Source organism: Tauraco erythrolophus, chromosome 1 (assembly GCF_009769465.1).
Source record: "Tauraco erythrolophus isolate bTauEry1 chromosome 1, bTauEry1.pri, whole genome shotgun sequence".
Lineage (NCBI taxonomy): Eukaryota > Metazoa > Chordata > Aves > Musophagiformes > Musophagidae > Tauraco > Tauraco erythrolophus.
The window spans coordinates 38,377,781-38,396,636 of NC_141465.1; the positions used below are offsets into that span (position 1 = coordinate 38,377,781).

At 42.9% G+C, this 18,856-nt stretch overlaps 1 protein-coding gene across 1 annotated transcript in view; it reads left to right on the forward strand.

Annotated features, from left to right (window-relative positions):
• The window catches only part of LOC104382192 (amine oxidase [flavin-containing] B), a 33,695-nt gene extending 28,050 nt beyond the window's left edge, over positions 1-5,645 (forward strand). Inside the window, 5 exon segments of the mRNA XM_086608505.1 lie at positions 993-1,050; positions 2,008-2,105; positions 3,230-3,341; positions 5,010-5,072; positions 5,490-5,645. Coding sequence (XP_086464631.1) covers positions 993-1,050; positions 2,008-2,105; positions 3,230-3,341; positions 5,010-5,072; positions 5,490-5,645 — 487 coding nt within the window.
• Positions 5,646-18,856: the final 13,211 nt, after the last annotated feature.

The window sequence follows — 18,856 nt, forward strand, 5'->3', positions numbered from 1 at the left end:
GCTCCCCCCTTATCCTGTTGTGCTCCTGCACACTGGCAAGAACACGGCAGCTGAAAAGTCCTTGAGACCTCAGTGCCAACTACAAACATCAGTGCACTGTCAGCATTCTTAGAGCGAGCCTCTGTGTAAAACCAAAACACGGAGCTCTTCTAGCTGCTAAAAGAGCTAACTCTGTCCCAGCTAAAACCAGGACAGCCCCTGAGTAGCCAAGTTGCTTCATACAGCAGTATAGATATGGTTTCCTCATATGCTTATATAGGTGCAAGTGTAGCCCATACAGTTACAGAGCTGGAACTGCTGTATTTCTGTGCCCAGCATGGCTTTCTGTGGAGCACAGGATTTGCTTCCAGAAGTAAACATCTTTCCAGTGTTGTGTTTGCATGTTTGTTTTTTGTAATTGTTAACTGCTATTTCATCTTGATCTTCTTGTGTTTGGGAATTGGTGCAGTGCGGCTAACAGTAAACAGTTAAGACCCGAAAGCTCATAGGAGCAAACTTAATTGCACTTGGGGTTTGCTACAGAATGAAGTATATTCATGGATTTATAGACTCATAAACTAAAACAGGAGTAAATTTTATAGATACAGAAATAAAGTACTGATTCCCTGAGAGCCTCAGGCTATCAATACCTGCATCTTTGTAGGAACAAACCATAAGTCAGACTATGTGCCAAGACAAAAAAAGTGCAATGCCTTACTACTTTGTTTTCCTGACAGCCTAGAAAACCTTTGGATAATATATGAATTTGGGCTGCTAGAGGTATCTTAAGGGAACAGCTTGCATAACTGCTAGTAAAACTGGCACTTCTGCTGCACAGAAGTTTGAGTTATTTCTAGTGATCCAGAGGCTGAGCAATTAGGATAGATCCCAAAAAGCTGGAACCTCAGGTTCAGGCTGATATTAATACTTGTTCTCTTGAAACTAGGACATATTAGAAGCCGTTTGTTTTCTCTTTTCTTACAAAGAAGTCTTCTGTTGCTTTTCTCTTGCAGGAAGACGAGGCTGTGTGAGCTGTATGCAAAAGTTCTGGGATCAGAGGAAGCTTTACATGTAAGCACAAAATCTAAACCAGTGTCTCTTGTCAGACTCGTTGAGCTGGGGAACAGCAGAGAGAAATTGGAATGCAGCAGTGCTCCAGCACAGTGCTGCAGAGTATTTGGAAAAGGTACCTGCCATGGGAGGGCTTGCTGCCCTTGTGGAGAGAAGGTTATGGCAAATTTTGGGTTGTGTTTGACAGTGAGGATAACAATGAGCTTATGAAACAGTTAAAAGGCAGGTATGTGCAGCTTCATGGGTGGCATTCACAGTGCTTACTACTATACATCTCAACTGTTTTCAGATGTGACAGGATTGCCTTTCCCTCTCAGTCTATGTTGAGCAAGAGTGTTTCTTCCCTCTTACTAGTTGCTAAGATCCATTGCTGCGTATGTTTTTAGTTTTGCCTTTCCCTTGCCTTCTCTTCTCTGTAATGGTAAATAACTGATAGGATTTGTGTGATCTCACACTTAGTTTATGTGATCAACACCCTCTGTCCTTTAAGGGCAAGTTTATGTGAGTTAAAAGTTGTAGACACCAATCTTGAGGTTACCCCACTTTAAAAAAAATAGTACTGTGCGCAGAACCGTGCAAGTGCCAGACTTTGCATTTTTAAAAGTATATATTTGTGTCCAGTGTACACATTGCAAGTATTATACCTGTGTACACCAGAGGTTAATTTTGCTTTACAAGACTGAAAGCATACATTTGTGCTCAAAGGAAAAATTTACATTGTCGGATTAAAGGGATTACGTTCTACAGTGGCCAGATTAGCTAGGTTTTTTTAAAAAATAGGTAGCAGTGTCTAAAATGAAAGCTTTTTGTGTTGGATCCATGCTGCATGTCCTTGTCTTGCCAGATGTCGACATGCAACAAATCACAAGCCATTCTTCTCTGGTGTCTCCTCGGTTCTTTTATCAGCTTCCTCAGGACTTTGTCCTTTCCTTGAGTGAATTAATCTCTGTTTTACAGGCAGTGCATTATGAAGAGAAGAACTGGTGTGAAGAGCAGTATTCTGGGGGCTGCTACACAGCCTACTTCCCACCAGGCATAATGACTCAGTATGGAAGGTACAGTGTCTATTTATAGTGGGCTTTGGAGTAATAAGACCAAGTTAATAAATATCCTCAGAAAGGGTCATAAATCCTCTGTCACTGTTCACTTTAAACATTTAAAATCACTGGGCGATATTTTAAACCTTATATTATAACCTTCCACTTGTCTCAGTTGGGGCTTTATGATGGATGAGTGCAGTATCATTAGGGGTTTTTATTGACGTTTGCTATTTGTTGAATACAGCTGACTAGGTTCTTATAAGGGAGTTGGGAAGTTTTCACAGTCTGTTTACAAATCTGGCATTGGGTATTTGAAATTGGTGTTACCATTTCTGGCACATCTTTAGCTGGTTTTCCATGATTTCTGGTAGAGAGTTAATTCCTGCCAACACTGACAGTAATGAGTGAGTTCTTTGGACTGTTCCTTTCCTTTTAGCAGTCAAGGCTTAATATAGTAATCAGTGTGCCATTGTATACAGTCCTTTCCAATGTAAGTTTTTGCACGAAAATAAGATTTACCAAACAGAAAAAGGCTTGCTGGTCAGACCAGTGATCAGATTCAGATAAATAGTTTTTAATGTGGTGGCATAGCTCTACTTTTGAAGTTTAAGTTTTCACAATTTAAAGAGAACTTTGAGCAATAAAGCAGTTGTAATGAAGAGCATATGGAGGCCTTAATTTTTGAAGTAATTTTAATGATAAGTATTGCAAATTCTGGGAAAAATAGGTTAATTTTTTTTTTTTTTTGCATGTTACTTTAGATATCATGGGGATGTACTTCAGGATGCTACACTGTGCCAGTAATGTCTAGCATTGGTATTTATGACACTGGCTAAAATCATGAGATAGAATAAGCCTCCTCTCAAGCTAATTGTCCTTCACACCTATGAGCACTAAATTCAGAACCAGAAATAACATGGCAAGAATTGCAATGTAAATGTTTAGAAAATATGAACACTGGTGTGTTTACCGTAAGAAATGAAGTGCAATGCACACTCACCCTTGAGCTCAGCTCACCTAATGTTACTATCCTGAAGTGCTTGCTGCTATTTAAAAAACTTTTATTCTGATATTAAGCCAAGGATTTCAGTTATTTTTCCTGGTATGACTGATGTGACTTACTGCTTGTCCCCCTCCAGGATTATTCGGCAGCCCATTGGCAGAATCTATTTTGCTGGCACAGAGACAGCCACAGAGTGGAGCGGATACATGGAGGGGGCTGTACAGGCTGGAGAAAGAGCAGCCAGAGAGGTACGGACACAAGCCCAAAACAGGGGGCACTGTCAAATATCCTGTGGAAAATGAAAGATCTTTTGGTTGGAAGTGAATGAGAACTGAGTGTTGACAGCTTCAGGCGTTCTGGAATCTTGATGCAAATCCCTGCAAAGGGGATAGGCTTCAAAAAGGATGAAGGTTTTTGCACTTAGATTTGGAATGCTTAGGAAGGGCTCTGTCTATTTTCATCAAACTCTGCTCTGTTTCCAGATATGAAATCCTTTCTTCTTTAACAGAAATCCCAAATTCTTACCTAGTGATTTTTTTTCCCCCAAATGGGCTCTTTATTAGTTGTTGTACTGAGAGATCAATGGCCATTAGCCTCACTAGGATCAGCTCAGTTCTGCAGCTCTGCACACCAAGCTAGTTCCTTCCTCAACTGTTTCCAACAATACCATTGACACAGCCTTACATAAAGTTATTAAACAAGGACTTAAATATTTTGCTTCTGAGAAAATGCCAATTCCTCAAGTATTTTCAGGAATATTACAGTTTATGGAGCTGCAAAAGAAATTTTGTCTTTGTTTTATGAGGTGAAGGGAAAATTGTGGCTAAAAACTACAATTATGGAACAGAAATTAGCCTGGGAGGGATCCGGAGAGTTTGTCTAGCCCATATCTCTGCCCCAAAAGACAGGGATCAACTGTCCCTAAACTGTCCCATTTGTGAAGGTTATACCTAACCTGTTCCTGAAACCCTCCAGAGGTAGTGCTTCATGACCTCTCTCGTGTAAGGACATTACAGCAGAACCTCCATAGGCCTCAGGAGAGAAGTTGGCAAGTGAGCTTGACTGGTAGAAAATTTTGTTTTCCTTTCCTTATTTACTTTTGAAAGGAAAATATGTTTAAAATCCAGTGCAAGAGTGTTTTTCACTCTCCTGTACTGAAAAGTTTGCAGGGTCCGTGATTCTTGTCTAGAATAAAAGCCCATCACAGAAGACGGCGAATCTTGTTAAATCTGCAAGTGCCTGGAATAGGAAAAGCATTAAAATCACCACCTCCATTTTATTTTACTGTAGAAGAAGTTAATTTTGCTATCTTTCATGTCTTATCATTTCAGATAATCTTTGCTATCCTTCTCATCTCTGGTATCTGTTGATACTTTAAATGGTTACTTCTCCATTGTGAAGGTTTTCTTTTTAGTTTTGCTTTTCTCTGGCTGAAAGCGGTGGTCTGTCATCACTGACAGGATTCTGTTCCCCTTCCTACATCATGGTAAAGTTTGCAAAACACGCTGCTCCTGGCTATACAGCTTGCTCATGCAGTGGCTGGTTCATGCACACCGCACTTTGCCATAAGTGTATTCTTGACTCTTAGTCATATTCATATTATCCTGTTCCCATGGAACTAGTCAAGTTCCGGTACCTTGCGTGGACTAACTAAGCATAGAGAGGTTTTTCTGTTACTGTTTCTATGTTCCACTAGGAACATAGAAATATTAAATTATTAAATTAATTAAATATCAGGCTTCCTCAGAAATGAGTTGTACAAAGGTTGAGTTTTCTTTTAAAATTTGAACACACAGAGATTTATGTGCTCAGTTGTTATCTTCATCATGCCATTTTAAAACAAAAATTGAAGCCAGCTTTTTTTCCCCCTTTCAAAGAAAGAATGGTACTTACTAGAGAATGTTATTTATTTTCAGATACTATTTGCTATGAGGAAAATCCCAGAAAGTGAAATTTGGAAGCCCGAACCTGAATCAATTGTAAGTTTTTCTGTAGATTAAATGGATTATTTTTTTTTCTGCGTTTTTGCTGATGAAATAAAATTTTGCTGGCTGTTTTTATTTAAGTTCACTAAACCAAAGCCACAATAATCTTCCCTTTACTCACGGAAACTGCCCTTCCCTAAACAGAAACATGATAGAAGTTCAGCAAGGGCATCCATCTGACAACGCTGTAATGTGGGATCAGAGAGAACTGTACTTTTTAACTGGCCTATGGATCCTTTCCATTTGTCTCTTCCTCTTGTCTTTAACTGAGCTGAAAATTTTGATACACTGTACTTATTCACATTGTGAACTGCTTCAACCCAGTTCCGTTTCTGCTGGAAGAATCTCTTGATTTACATCCTGCCTTTCACAGTGGAGACGTTATGTTGATAATGGATGCTCTCCCCACAGGATGTTCCAGCTCTGCCCATCACTACAACCTTCTGGGAGAGGAACTTGCCATCTGTGCCAGGACTGCTAAAGCTGATTGGATTTTCCACTTTCTTCACCTCTGTGGCTGCAGCAGGGTTATTGGCCTACAAAAAGGGACTTCTGGTTCGAAACTGAAAAAGGTGCCAACGCAAAGCCCCACACTTGTGGTTTTCTTTTTTTCAGAGGGTTTTTTGGCATGTACTTCCCTGCCTTCATAATCAGGTCAGGACTAGAGAAGAGGAGAAAACAGTAGAGAGAAGAGGCTGGAGGGGAGGGATAGAGGAAAGAGGATCCATATTAAAAAGAACCCCTTGAATCCAGGCCTACTTCTAGCAGTAACTTTGTTGTTGAATTTCTAGGATACCCTGCCAGGTGTTATCACCTTGAGGTTTTTATCCAGATCTCAGAACAGAAGTGACAAAATTCCTCTATGAAGCCTGTTCTGATGAGATTTCCAGTTGTTTTTAAACTTAGATCTGAACTAGACCCTGAACTCCCAGTCTTCACAGGCACTTCTATCTCTAGTTGTAAACAAAGGTTTTCTACCTTCCTGTGTGGTGGGCTGAGAAAAGAAATACATAGCTTAAAGAATAATTAACTAGTTAATGCAAATTGCTGGTGAGGATCTTTTAGTGGTTTTCATTTTCCACCCAGATGTCCAGAGCCCAGGCAGCACCTAAGAGACAAGTCAGGCTCAATTTATCCATCTGAACTATGTAAGAGTGGCCATAGGTTGTTAGCATTTCCAATGGTGTATTTGTCCTACAGTGAGTTAAAGGACAACATTTTTGCTGCCTTTGGCAATGGAGTTGAATTTCAGGCTCCCTGACTGTGCCCACACTGCCTGGAACAAAGGAGCTCGTGTCCAAGTCAAGTGCCTCCCTATGCAGGATCAGATCTCCTCTGCCTAGAAAACTGGTAGGCTGTAGCTAACACGTGGCCAATGCATACAGCAGTATGGCTGATCAGAGACTGTTGGACCTGTGCGCGTGAATGGGGAGTCTTGTGCTAATGTGATGGTACAGGCGCAGCCTTTCCAACCTTTTTCACCGTGTCTGACATCTGTTTGCCTCCAAGGTCGTCTTTTAGCTCTCTAAGTTGCTGCAAGATAGCACGAGAATGAACTAACCTCTGCCTACCCCAGGAAGTTGTAAGGCTGTTCATAAAAACTCCTTTACATCATTTTGTTATCTCCTCCTTTTCCTTCATCTGTTTAGATAGATACTTCAAACACCTGAGGCTGTCTCTTGCCTGGTAGGGCACAATGGGCTTGAAAACGTAGCATTAGCATTAAAAAAAAAGCCAAACAACTTTATCTGCCCCCCAGCACTTGCTTCATGCTGAACACAGCTTAGCTGATTCAGAGCTTCAGTCTCTCCTAACAACCATATTGATGTGATTAGCACTTCCACTTCTGCCTGCTGTGCTCTGTTGCTCAGACTGTGCACTTTTGGTAACTAATCAAGGATCTAAAAGATAGAGAGATCAAAGGGAACCATGGATAGAATAGTCACATGCAAGTGTTCTGTCCTCCTTAGCTTGGTACCTTTCAAACAAGATTTAAAAAGAAAAGAAAAAAAAAAAAGAAAGAAAAAACCCCAACCACTGAACCTTAGGTGCCTGCCTGTCAACATCACAGTACCTTGTTCTAGGTATTTCTGCTGGTATAATTGTTTTCTGTTTACTGTATAGCAGGAAGCTGGTATATCTGAGAACAGGATTTGGTGCACATGAAGTTCGAGAAAAGTCATATGTGTGGAATTTTTCTGAGCCCGTTTGCTGCGCTTCTACTTTCAACCAGTGATGATTTATAAGCAAAAAATTATGTGGCAGTAAAGAGCCATAGAGGGAAGTATAATAAGAATCTATTCATCCACTGATTTCAGCAGACGGTAGAGGAACTGTATCACAAGTCTCAGGCATGCTTTTTGGGCTAGCATCTGGTCTTGCTTGTGCAGAGTAGTACCTCATTCTCCAAATAGTCTCATGGAAATCCACTGAACTACTTCCAAAGCTGTAATATTTGTGAACGGTGCATCAGTTTCTGGCCCTTAGGTTTCGTTCTTTTTAACTTGATGTGTCAGTTAAAAGTCTTCTTGTAGCAGCAGCTTGATTTTATCACAAACGAATATCCTCATAACAGCCTTTTAAAATGCATAGGGGAACTTTTCAGACATAAAGATCTTTAAGTCAGAAGAACAGTGCAGCATGTACATATGGCCCTTCTCATTGTATCACACAGAGCACTAATTGGCTGGGACATTTGCCTACCACGGAGTGCTTCTGTGTGGCTTTCTCTCTGTGTGATTTATTTACTAAATGAATTAGGAACTGAAAGCTGAATGGGAACTGTGTAAGTTCAGAGCTTTTGCAACTCAGATGGTTCTCAGGCCAGAAATGAACATAGGAACCTGAATTTGGGAAGACATTTTTAAAGTTTTAGCCCAATATTTGTAAGTGCTAGGTGGTGAATACATACTTAACATATAAAGAACCGCTGCATTTGCAGATGATTTCTGTCGAAACTATTTGAATTGCAGTCAAGCTTCTGCCCTGGAAATATGCTGTAGGTCTCTAAAGGGGAGCAGATCCATGAAACTAATTAGGATAAATTGGTTTTATTAACGTCCAAAATATATCTCTCTCTTCTTTGCTCCTGAATCTGGCAGAGGTTTTTCCCAGTCTAACAAGACAGTGTTGTGTGCCACAGGGGAAGAATATCCAACGAAGAACAGAAGTTAGGTATAGTTAGAACTGAACTGGATCATAACCAAAGCTTTACATGAGCTTTACAAAAAAGTGTATATAGTTAGAAATCTTTCTTATTCTTTGTTTCAAAGTGAAGCAAAAAGTGAAAAAAAAAAAAAAAAAGCCACAAAGTGTTTCTCATGTTATTCTGCCACAACTAAAAGTAGGTGTGACTTGAAATCTCAGTTGGATCCCCTGAGATTTCTAGCCAAATCTGATGGAGCTGGGAGGTCTGAATTGCAACATTTGTCTTAGCTCTTGAAAGTCTCTGTCTTCTTCCTTCCAGACTGCCAAAGCATTAGGAATGCTCTCTTTGTCTTTACAGCCGTGTCTCGCTACGATTATGCCATGGAGCTTGTCACCACTATGGGATTAAAAAGAAGGATTTGCTGCTGTTTTCTCGACATCTTCCACATAAAAGGAATATGTGGCACTTTGTGTATGTGGATGCCAGCGTGATGAGAAAATTGACAAATGTAGGTAGAGAATCAAGTTGCTTCCCCATGGGTAAAGGGAACTGTTAGCACTGGCTTACGTTTTTAAAATTCCTTCGTGCCAACCCTTCAAAGAGAGGAGTGGAGTCTGGTTTAATGCATAACCAGTCGTGCTATATTCTTAATTTATTAACATGTTTGATGAGAAATCTGCTATCTTGAAAGTTGCAGCGGTTTACCAGCTTCGTAAAATGTATTATAGGAACAACCATGGAAATAATTGTATTTGTCTCTTATGAACTGATTGTGTTATCATGCATATTTTGTAAGGCTCTGAAGAGTTTGCAAAAAAAAAAAGATGTCTACTTGCTTGTACACTGTTCTGATAGCAAATGTATGTTGCAAAGGATGTTGGGTCATGGCATGAAAATCTGCGTTAACCAAAGTACTTGAAAGCTAGTTGTGTAAATTACTCGACAATAACAAGGAAGTGAGCAATCTGAGGCAGCCCCTTGGCTTTCCTTTAACTAGTGATTTTTTTTTCTCAATGCAGATCTTGATTCCAAATAGCACATCTGCTGTCAATACAACAAAGACGTTAATCACAATTAAGTATGTGTCTGAGCATTGTCCATCACTGGATCCCAAGGCCTGGAGGAGAAGCTAGGGACTTCTATTAAAATGATCTTCCTGTGTCCTCAGTGGCACTATTGTTTCACTGAGGTAGACTTTAAAGAAGTGCAGAAATTTTAAGAATTTTTTTTTTCCTGAGACATGAAAGAAATCTGTTTTTGAGGAAGAAGGAATTGTATGTCCTCCAAAAGTACTTGGATGCAAAAGGGAGCCAGGATTAAATGACAACAGATCTGCCACTGCTCTCAGGCAAGAAGCAAGCCCATTTAAATCGCAGATTACAAGTGCTCACAAATAAACCTTACCTGTGTTTAAATGGGCTAACATTCCCTCCCCCATCTCCACAACCTTAAGATCACCTTGATCTTACAATCTGTTCTTCAATAGAGATAAAAAGGAGATGGCCGAAGCATTTTTGCCTTCAAAGTATCTCTACAGTCAAATCGTTTAGACGTTGTCATAGACTGCCGCTCCTGTGGTCATGCACAGGTCAGTGTTCAGTGGTGCCTGCCTCTGTGTTTTGGAAAAAAAGAGTGACTTCCCTTTGCAGGAATATATATGCTGTGTGTGTGATGAATTTGTGCCTTTTATAACTGTAGCATTTTCTCAAGTGCCTCTGTGGTGACTGTCTCCCTTGGTTTCCTTCTTAAGTTCCCATTTCAATAGGCTCTGCAGTTATTTTTATCTGACAGCTGTGAACTTTTTTTAACCTTAATTAGAATCAATAAATATTGTCACGTCACATTTACTGTTTGAGGCTTTTCTTTTGCGAAAGCCCCTTCTGACTTGGTTGTGGTGGTAAGTATTACTTAGTAACACAACATTTTGCATTTCATACTGAAGCCAGTGAGGTATCTTCAACTTTTCTCATTAAAGAAGGCTCTGTAAAGAAGGAGAGAAGGATAAAAAAAACAAAGCAAAACCTAAAAAAGCCAAAACCAAATTCCTATCCCATAAAAAACCCAAACACCCCAAAAATCAAACTACATTTGGCAATAATATATAGATGGCCAACTGTCTTACACGTAAGAATTAGTTTTTATTGCTGTAGGTGAATTTGGAGTGTCCCCATCACGAACATACCTCTCTCACAGCATCTTGTTTACCAGAATGTGTATGGGCAGGGACACGTTTTATAGGTGCTCATCAGAGTCAAGGGCAGGTGGTATGCAGCTGTAACTAAATGTGGGAAGAAACAGACCTCATACCAAATACTGTGTGGTATAAACATAGTAAAACTGGAAGTAAAGAGAGACACAAAAAAAAAAATCACTGGCTTAATTTCATCCAGCAGCTCAGTGTCAGTGCTAGAGAGAGAACGTAACCAAAGAACAAATGCGGCCTTGGGAAGGGACCTGTGTTTCACAAAAATGTAGTCTATGAATACTGGAAAAAGCGTAACCATCCCTGTGAAAAACGTGTCAAAAGCATGCAGTGCTCTTTGTATAGGCTTAACTTTCAGTATTACTTACAAGTTCTAAAGGAACACAAATGCCATGAAAGCAAATATCCTCAACTAATCCTTTGCATGCTCTATAAAGCATCCGTCCTCTAAGAAATGTATGAGAACCAGCAACGCACTTCACCAGCCCTCAAAGCAGCTCACAAACAGTTATGACTCTTAAATGTTGCTGCTTTGGGTCAGATTTGAATTACCTCTTTAACCCTTTGTTCAGATGTATCCTGTGGCATCCCAGAGAAGGTACTGAAATGGTATTTTTATTTTTTAATTTATTATTTATTTACAAAGCTTTCTGTGTGCATGTCAAAGAGATTATGTCAGCCAGGGGCACTTCATTATTTCTAGCAGTCCAGTGTACAGAAAATTAATTTAGACAGATTAATATAGGAGAGATGCATTTTGTGTAACATCTGTAGAAGATACTAATGTGATTTCCTGAGAAACCAATTAGATATCCCACTCATTGTTTAGGAGACGGTAGAACGTGTTTGCCAATTGTTTGGCTAAATTGTACAAAACTCACTTCCAGTATGAGAACTGAGGATCTCACCTTGTATAGTTGCACCAATCTACTCATCTGAAGCAAATCCCAAAACGTTTGAGGGACTGACGAGTTTCACCTTCTGGCTCAAGGCAGGATTAATTCTCCTTGGGCCTGTAGAGCTGCCTCAGGAAAAAAGAATCCAAGAATGAAAGGCAAAACCGGCCTCAGATTGTACAGAGCCAAGATACAGTTCAATATCTACTGGAAACAAGGGGAGGCTTTCTGTTTAATTTAGACCAATGCATTAAGGTCCACGTTTTTGCCACCTTGTTTGAGGTGCTTCCGTCAATGGGGCTACTGAGACGCAGTTCTGGTCTGGCTGGTCCTCCTCTGACAGTAAGTGGGGAGAGGGCGGCTCCTCGTCTGGTGGTTCAGCCCGTGGAGCTGGAGGAGTCCTGCAGATACGTCCTTCTCTTTTGCTCTCCAAGTAGGAGGGTACCTAAATTGCTTGGGTTACTAACTTCGGTATCTCAGTTATGTCCTTCAAATACATGGGATGAACTCGGGTTAGGAGAAGAGATTTTTATACCTAATGCGTGTGTTGCACCCGTTCTGCAAAGCTGTTCATTACAAGGCTAGATGTTTTCAAAGAGCGCATGATATTTGCCCATCTAGAGAGCAATTCAGGAGCTGAAACACAGTTGCCTTGGGCCTTTCAGACATCTGAGGGCACCATGTTCAGCCTCCAGCTGCTGCTCCAAAAGGCGGCAGCTCTCCAGAGGCCATGTGTTCTAAACCAGCCCTGTGCAGGTGGCACAGATGCGCTTTAGATACCGAACTCAGCAGCTTCTGCCTCCCACCAACTGCTGAAAGCCATTACGTACTTAAATGCTTCCTAGGGATATTTAGCTTTGGAGAAATGCAAACAGGGCTAATACAGGCCCCGTGAATCTAATGTGATGCCAGTTAATAAATGGCATGTTAATAGGTAGCTGCACATGTAGTATGTTAATACACAGCTGTCCTTTACGCAGGCAGGCTATACAGTAATTTTGTTGGTCACTGGAAAGAAAAACAAAGGCATGGTATTCTAGGAGGTTAGAATATTAGTGCTGGTTGCTAGAAAAGCTTTCAGTCAGAAGCTGAGTGCCAAGTTAAGCTATAAAAAAATACACCTGATTAAGAGGGTTTGCAAATTGATTTTAGTTTGCGTTATTTATACAGTCAGGAGCAATAAGCCATTCTGAAGGTAGGCTAGAAAAAGCTCAAAAATTAATTTTAAATAGCTGTGATAAGCTGTGAAATACACATTAAGGGTTTTGCCTACTAGCTCTTTACCCAGTGCTGTGCTAGCTCGTCCCAGTTTTCCATTCTTCCTGGCCTTGCTGAAAGAGGCAAACAAAGTTGTTTTGAGTTTCTATGTCCATTGTGAGTCAAAGAGAGCCTCACTCTGTGTTTCGACAGTATGTGAGAGATAGATCCCTTTTCTGATTTAGAAGTAGAGGGTTATATTAGCTTTCACCTAGGGTTGTTTTTTGCTATGTGCACAGGGAATTTTCTCTTAGCAATTTTTACACTCACTCCTTAGTGAAACAGCCCTAATGAAATAATCCATATCCGTCCAGCTCTGTTTACTCTGGCATCTACAGGTTCTGCAGACTCCCCCCCCAGCAACTTTGAAGGGGGGGAAAAAGCCTCATCCAAATCCAAGCAATCTGTTCACCTGACGTACAGCAGAATGGCTCTGAGAAAATACACACCAGCCTCACTTACCCAAGGGTGTAAAGTCACTGAATGCCGGTAGTAACTCTAGGAGAAGGGGGTCTCATCAAGTGTCATTTCCCTGCTGTGGCAGAGACTTGTTGAAGAAGAGCTCGAGGAAGCGCAACCCAGCAGAAACACCAGCCTTTGGCTGACGGAGTTTGTCAAATGGCTCGGATTGCTCCTGCACCGCTGTCTAATGGGATTCAACGCTGCACTCAAATACGCTGTAATGCTTGGATGGGAAGGAGGGGCGAAAAGGAAGCGTATTAATAATGCACTGAGGCACCCTTGTCAGCTCTCAGGCTGTTCACTCCCAATTTGCATATGCTCCAAGTTGTAAGAAAACACTTTGCGCAGCAGCATTGCATTTAGCAGAAATTACATTATAATTTCAGATGTGGAAACATCTATTCCAGGTCTGAGGCAGTGAGATGTCCCATCGGGCTGTGCAGTCATTATCTTAAACAATTGGAATGCATCTTGCACTTAATCAAAATCAAGGGGAGACGTTACTCCAGCCTCCACTTGCCAATTCAGCCCAAAGTGGAACGAGAATATTAAACTGAATTAGAAACTATGTTATTTCCCAATCATTTCTTCATGAGCTGGAGTTTGCCCAGAGTGCATTTTCAGAGGTTGCATATTTGAGCCGACACCTCTAGCTCTATCCGTAAAGCAAACTGCCCCTGAAGAAACCCCCTTCTCAGAGGTTGGAAGCATTCAGGTGCGTTTAGGATCTGTGCTCACCCTTTTCTCCCAGCTCCTTTGTGCTGCTAAGCAGCAGAAAAGCCTTAAGACTTCAGGGGAAGCCTTGAAGCACTGGCAGAGGGGTGGTGCAGCAGCGCTTTCATCGCCCTGATTTCTGCCAGGAACTGGCTATTGCTGGGAAGTGGAGGCTGCAGAGATGGAGCCTGCTTTTCTCTGCTTCCTCCAACGCCGCATATCGGACCTTGGAAATGGTGAGAACTGGGCCTTGAAGCTGGAGGTCTCACATCCCTTTCCTTTTGTGTACTTCCATTCCAGACTTTGACATTTTGGCTACCTGACAGGACCAGTGCAGAAATACCCACCGGGACCTTTCTGTAAATCAAAGCGTAAAGCTTTTGGTGCATTTTTTGTTTTCAAGGTGATAAAATACAGCTGTTACGTAGCCAGGAGATGGTAGCCTGTATCTCAGCCTTAAGCCCCACTGCAGTGTGCTGCTGTGCTGAAGCTGGTGTCTGCTGAATGTTGTCTGCCCACCAAATGCTAAGCTCTGCCTTTCGTAATTCAGCCAGATGTCCTGGGTTTAACCGATGTTTTGACGGAAGCGGCAGTGCTTAGGCTACAGTCCAAGGAGTTTTCAAGTGAACAGTCTGGCCATGGAAGTCCAAATCCCAACGCAAGTGGTAACTGTGTCCTTTGCTTCGTTTTCAACTCTATCTTGAGTGGAAGGTGTCTCGTTGCACTGTGTGTGGTGGTGGAGCTCACAGGTACTTTTCACAGAGAAAGAAGAACAGTGTGAGGATAGAGATAGCAAAGGACGTCTGTCTTATATGGTCTTGTGCTTGATAAGGTCACAGGCAGTACAAACTCACACCTTCATCAGATCCTTTCATGCTTATAGGCCAGGGCACATCACATTTTCTACGACTCCTGGAAAAACAGATGGGCAGCTCCGAGGCATAGCTGTTCTCCTCTGGCACCCAGCAAGCAAAAGCTTCCCTTTCTGCACATAAGTAATGCACACTCACTTCTGAAACTTTTTCTCCCTGCCCCTCCTTTGTGTTCAGGTTATTCTGGCTCTGCTACGTAAGATGAGTCAAAAAAAAAAAAAAAAGAACCCTAAGAGAGCAAGAAACAGAACAGAAACTGGGAATCCAAGTGCTACAAATAAAGAGCAGAACAGGAATTGCAGCTGGAGCCCAAAGCATTGATTGCCAAGTGCAGGAGCTGAGTGGGAAAAGAAAAAGTTACAGTTCACTAACAAAGAGCACATTGAGCACATTTAATTTCCCCTTCTGGATTTTCACCAAGATGAAATTTGCTTTCTCTGTATATGTGTGGAAAGCAACTGTTGCAGGGAACATTTACAAAGCAAAATTGTTTCCAACTGCTCCGTGGAAGAGAAACAGCCTAAAAGGAAAAGAAGAGAAACGACTAAAATCATGTTTCCGCAGAAGAGGACCCTCTGGATTTGTCCATTTTTCAGTTTCACGATGCTGCTGTCAGGAACTGGGAGCTGTGCTCTCTGCAGAGAACGTAAGAACAGCCTCCAGCTTGTTCCTGGTGTGATTTCTGGCCAGGGAAAGCCCTTGCTGCCAGGCAGCAGAACCTGGTCAATAGGACACGGGAACTGACTGGTGGGAAACCTGCACGTTGCGACCTGTCAGACTGCACAACGTGGACAAAGCCCCCTTGGTGGTATTTTTATTCTGCTGTATAATGCTAATTTGTGCCCGTGGTTGGGGCTGTGTTTCATCCTAGCAAAAGAGTTGAAACAACCTGAAACCAGAGGCTGGAACAAACATACATGGACTGCAAAGTATCGCTGGTGAACAATTATCAGAGAGACCAGGCACAGGCTGCAACCACTTGCTTGTCTAGAGTAGGTTTTGAGGCTGAGTGTGCCTTTGGCACCTGAGTGAATCCGGTCAGACCTTCTCCTGGCCCTGCCTGGGGCGCATGGCTGGAGGGATGCTGCCTGAGGTTCACGTCCACTGAGCCAAAGCATGCAGCCCCTACAACCCGGCTCTTCTTGTGATGGTGGCCCCTTCCCAGACCTCTCACATGGTGGGTTTCCAACCAGAGCGTTTTGGGTGGTCAGGTTCCACGCTGGGCATTTTGAGGGTTGTGTGATGTGCAGGTGATGAAGGACAGAAAGCCACGCTGGGCTGATGTTGCAAAAAAGCCAGCTGGCAGCTCTCCTCCCACACCTCCTGCCTCCGGCTCCCAACAGCCCAGCAGCCCATCCTATTTCAAGGTCCCTGTCCCCATGGGGCTGGTTTTTGGCAGGGAGCAGCCAGGGAGGGGGCAGCTGAGGGGAGCGGGCAGGAAGGACGTGGGAAGGATGAGTCTCACAGGAGTGTTTTCCCATCCCCGGTGCCTGTTTCTGTGGCTCTCAAAGGTGTTGAAAGGCTAATTAGGTGACGTGCTGTGAGGGGCTTTGGCACAGCTGCTGTGGTATCTGTAAGCCAAACCAGCAATTTAATTAAAAAAAGAGGCAGGTTCTCTCACATGCATCATCTCTGCTTGCTTCTTTTGGCCCTCCTGATCTATCTGCTCTGTGGTGCTTCTCATTTCACTGCTAGTACGGAGGATTAGTCAATTTTTTTCTCTTTTTTCTCTCTGTTGCTTATTCTGCCAGTGCTGGCTCTGGTCTTTGCTTTATTTCCAAGCACCGAACAGCAGCCTTTGCACCTGAGTCTTTCCTGTTTCCCAGGTGTGTCGACGCAATTCAGTTCCCACCCTGGTGCTGATGGACTCAGTGTGGACCTTGGCCTTTCCCGTCTCACCCGTTCCCTTGAGAGGACAGAGCATCTCCCACCTCTGCCAAGGGAGTGCAGGGCTCTTCCTCCACCAACTGGGACACTGAGCACTTCTGGTCAGAGAAGGTCACCAAAGGCTTTCCCACCCCATGGACCGGGAGAGGACTCCACTTGGTGCCCCGCAGAAAGAGGTATTTCCATGGTGCTTCAGCCTCATGGTTTTAATAATGGTGGCGGCTTGCTTGGAGAGTTGTCAGCGGTGATAAACTCAGTCCTGTTCCATTTCAAAATTAGTTTAAGATGCCTGGCTGTTTAATATTTAAGCTGAATGTTTAATGTTTAAACAGGGAAATTGTTGCGATTGTCAGGAAAGGCGTTAAAGCAGGATGGAACCTGGTCTGTGATCTCTGCCAAACGCTGCCCCTTCACTGCAGCAGCGTGGTGCCTGGGAGCTGCCACTCTTTCAGAAATGCTAAATTTAATCAACCTCTTTCATTTCATTTGCTGCTTACCACTCCCACAGCAACAAGACTTGCTTTTTCCCTGCGAAGTGGGGAACGTTGTAGCTGGCCCCGTTTAACGGTTTGAGACTAGTTCAGCCGAATTGAACTTGCCCTTCAAAAAACCCAAACAAATCGCAATAGAAATGTGCGTGGATGAGGTTTCAAGCCAAGCTGGACAGTGTGGGCTCACAGGCGTGTCCCAGATGATCTGGGGTTCCTTCTGCAAGCGCACAGAAAAGCTGTGAGATTCAGACGTCGAGTTTCGAGTCAGCACAAAACCAAATGGAATGCCACAAATGCAAGTGTGGGTGAATATTTTTGAACAGCTACAGACAGTGTTTTTCAGGCAGTGGAAATACCACCCTGGGGGAAGCGGGTAATGGTGCAGAACCATTTCATGCCACAAAAGGCTTGCCAGGAGCGATTCTGCATGCTTTCTCCCAGAGCCTGCAGGCAGGCACTGTGGCCGTGCCAGGCTGCATGCACCAGGTAGTCCTAGCGCACGCGAATCCCTGCTCAGCAAAGGCTGGAGCTGGGGAGAACAGATTCAGCAGGGAGCCCTCAAGTCAAACATCAATTCACGTTAAGTCACGTTTCACCTCTTAAAATGTTCCTAAGGTGGATAAGGCTAAACCGACCTGTCACACGACCTGTCGAAAATCCCTTAAACAAGCATTTAATACTATACTACAGTTTAGTGTGTTCAATATCCAACACTGCTGCTTCCTACTGAGACTATTTGCTCCTTTCCAGCGTGGGCAATTTGAAGTGCATGTGTAAGTTCAAGTTAGATGGGAAAGCTGAAGCTGAAAATGTAGATAGTCTTCTTATAAATAATCTGTTAAGGCTTTTTTTTTCCCCCTGAGAAACTGGTAGTGGCTGGCTGATCCTCACACAGAATGATTGTGAACAATGAACAAAGCAGCTCAGGAGACACATACTGTCTGTACTACCTTTTCTGTGTGGTGCTTAACACTGGCACAGTCAGCACCTGCACACATCTGATGATAAGGGGCTGCCTGAAGCACCCCTTCCCTCTGGAAATGGCTTCTGGTTTGGAGCCCACCAGCACCTAGGCTGAGACTGGTCTGCACTTGTGGTGTCCACAAGGTTTTTGCACAAAAAAGTGAGAGGAGAGGACATAGGAATGCGGTTGAAGCAGAGGCCAGGAGCAAAGTCATCTCAGATAGGTAGGAATTTCTGTTGACATACACATATGGATCATATCGAGCAGAGCAAGGGTTTGGTGGCTGCTGCATGTGATGTGCTTTGTGATCAACGCGCTGGACAAACACCACCTTCCACAAACTCACAAAAAATGACGCGAGAGAGAATCTGAAGAAAAGTTTATAGAAGAGCTCCTCTGATCAAGGTTTCAGGACTATTGAAAGGCACATTTCACCCATGTTAAATGACAGTTGAGTTCATGGACACATACGAAGCTCACATTTCATGGTAAAAAGACCGCATAATGATGGTACGTTGTGAAACACATATTCCAGACTTCAGTTAAACACTAAAGTAATTATTTTAAGTGTGTCATGTACATAATAAGAGCGGAACAGGCAGATGCATCCAATTACTGTAATTTACAAGGCAGTAGTTCAAGCCCCAAATATATTTCTCCTTATTGGAGGAAGGCGGTACAGATCACGAGCAAAACAAGGGGCAGCAAATTGACGGGGAGCCAGGAAGCTGCTGTCACTCGGAACATAACAGCTAGCACCTGCTGCAACTCGGAGGGCCTTTAACTTTGCTAACTCACTTTGCTCTGCTTCAACAGTGGACAGCCAGGCTGGATCGGATGCTCTTGGCCCAGGAAGCAACCGAGAGCTGTGTTGCACTGACGCA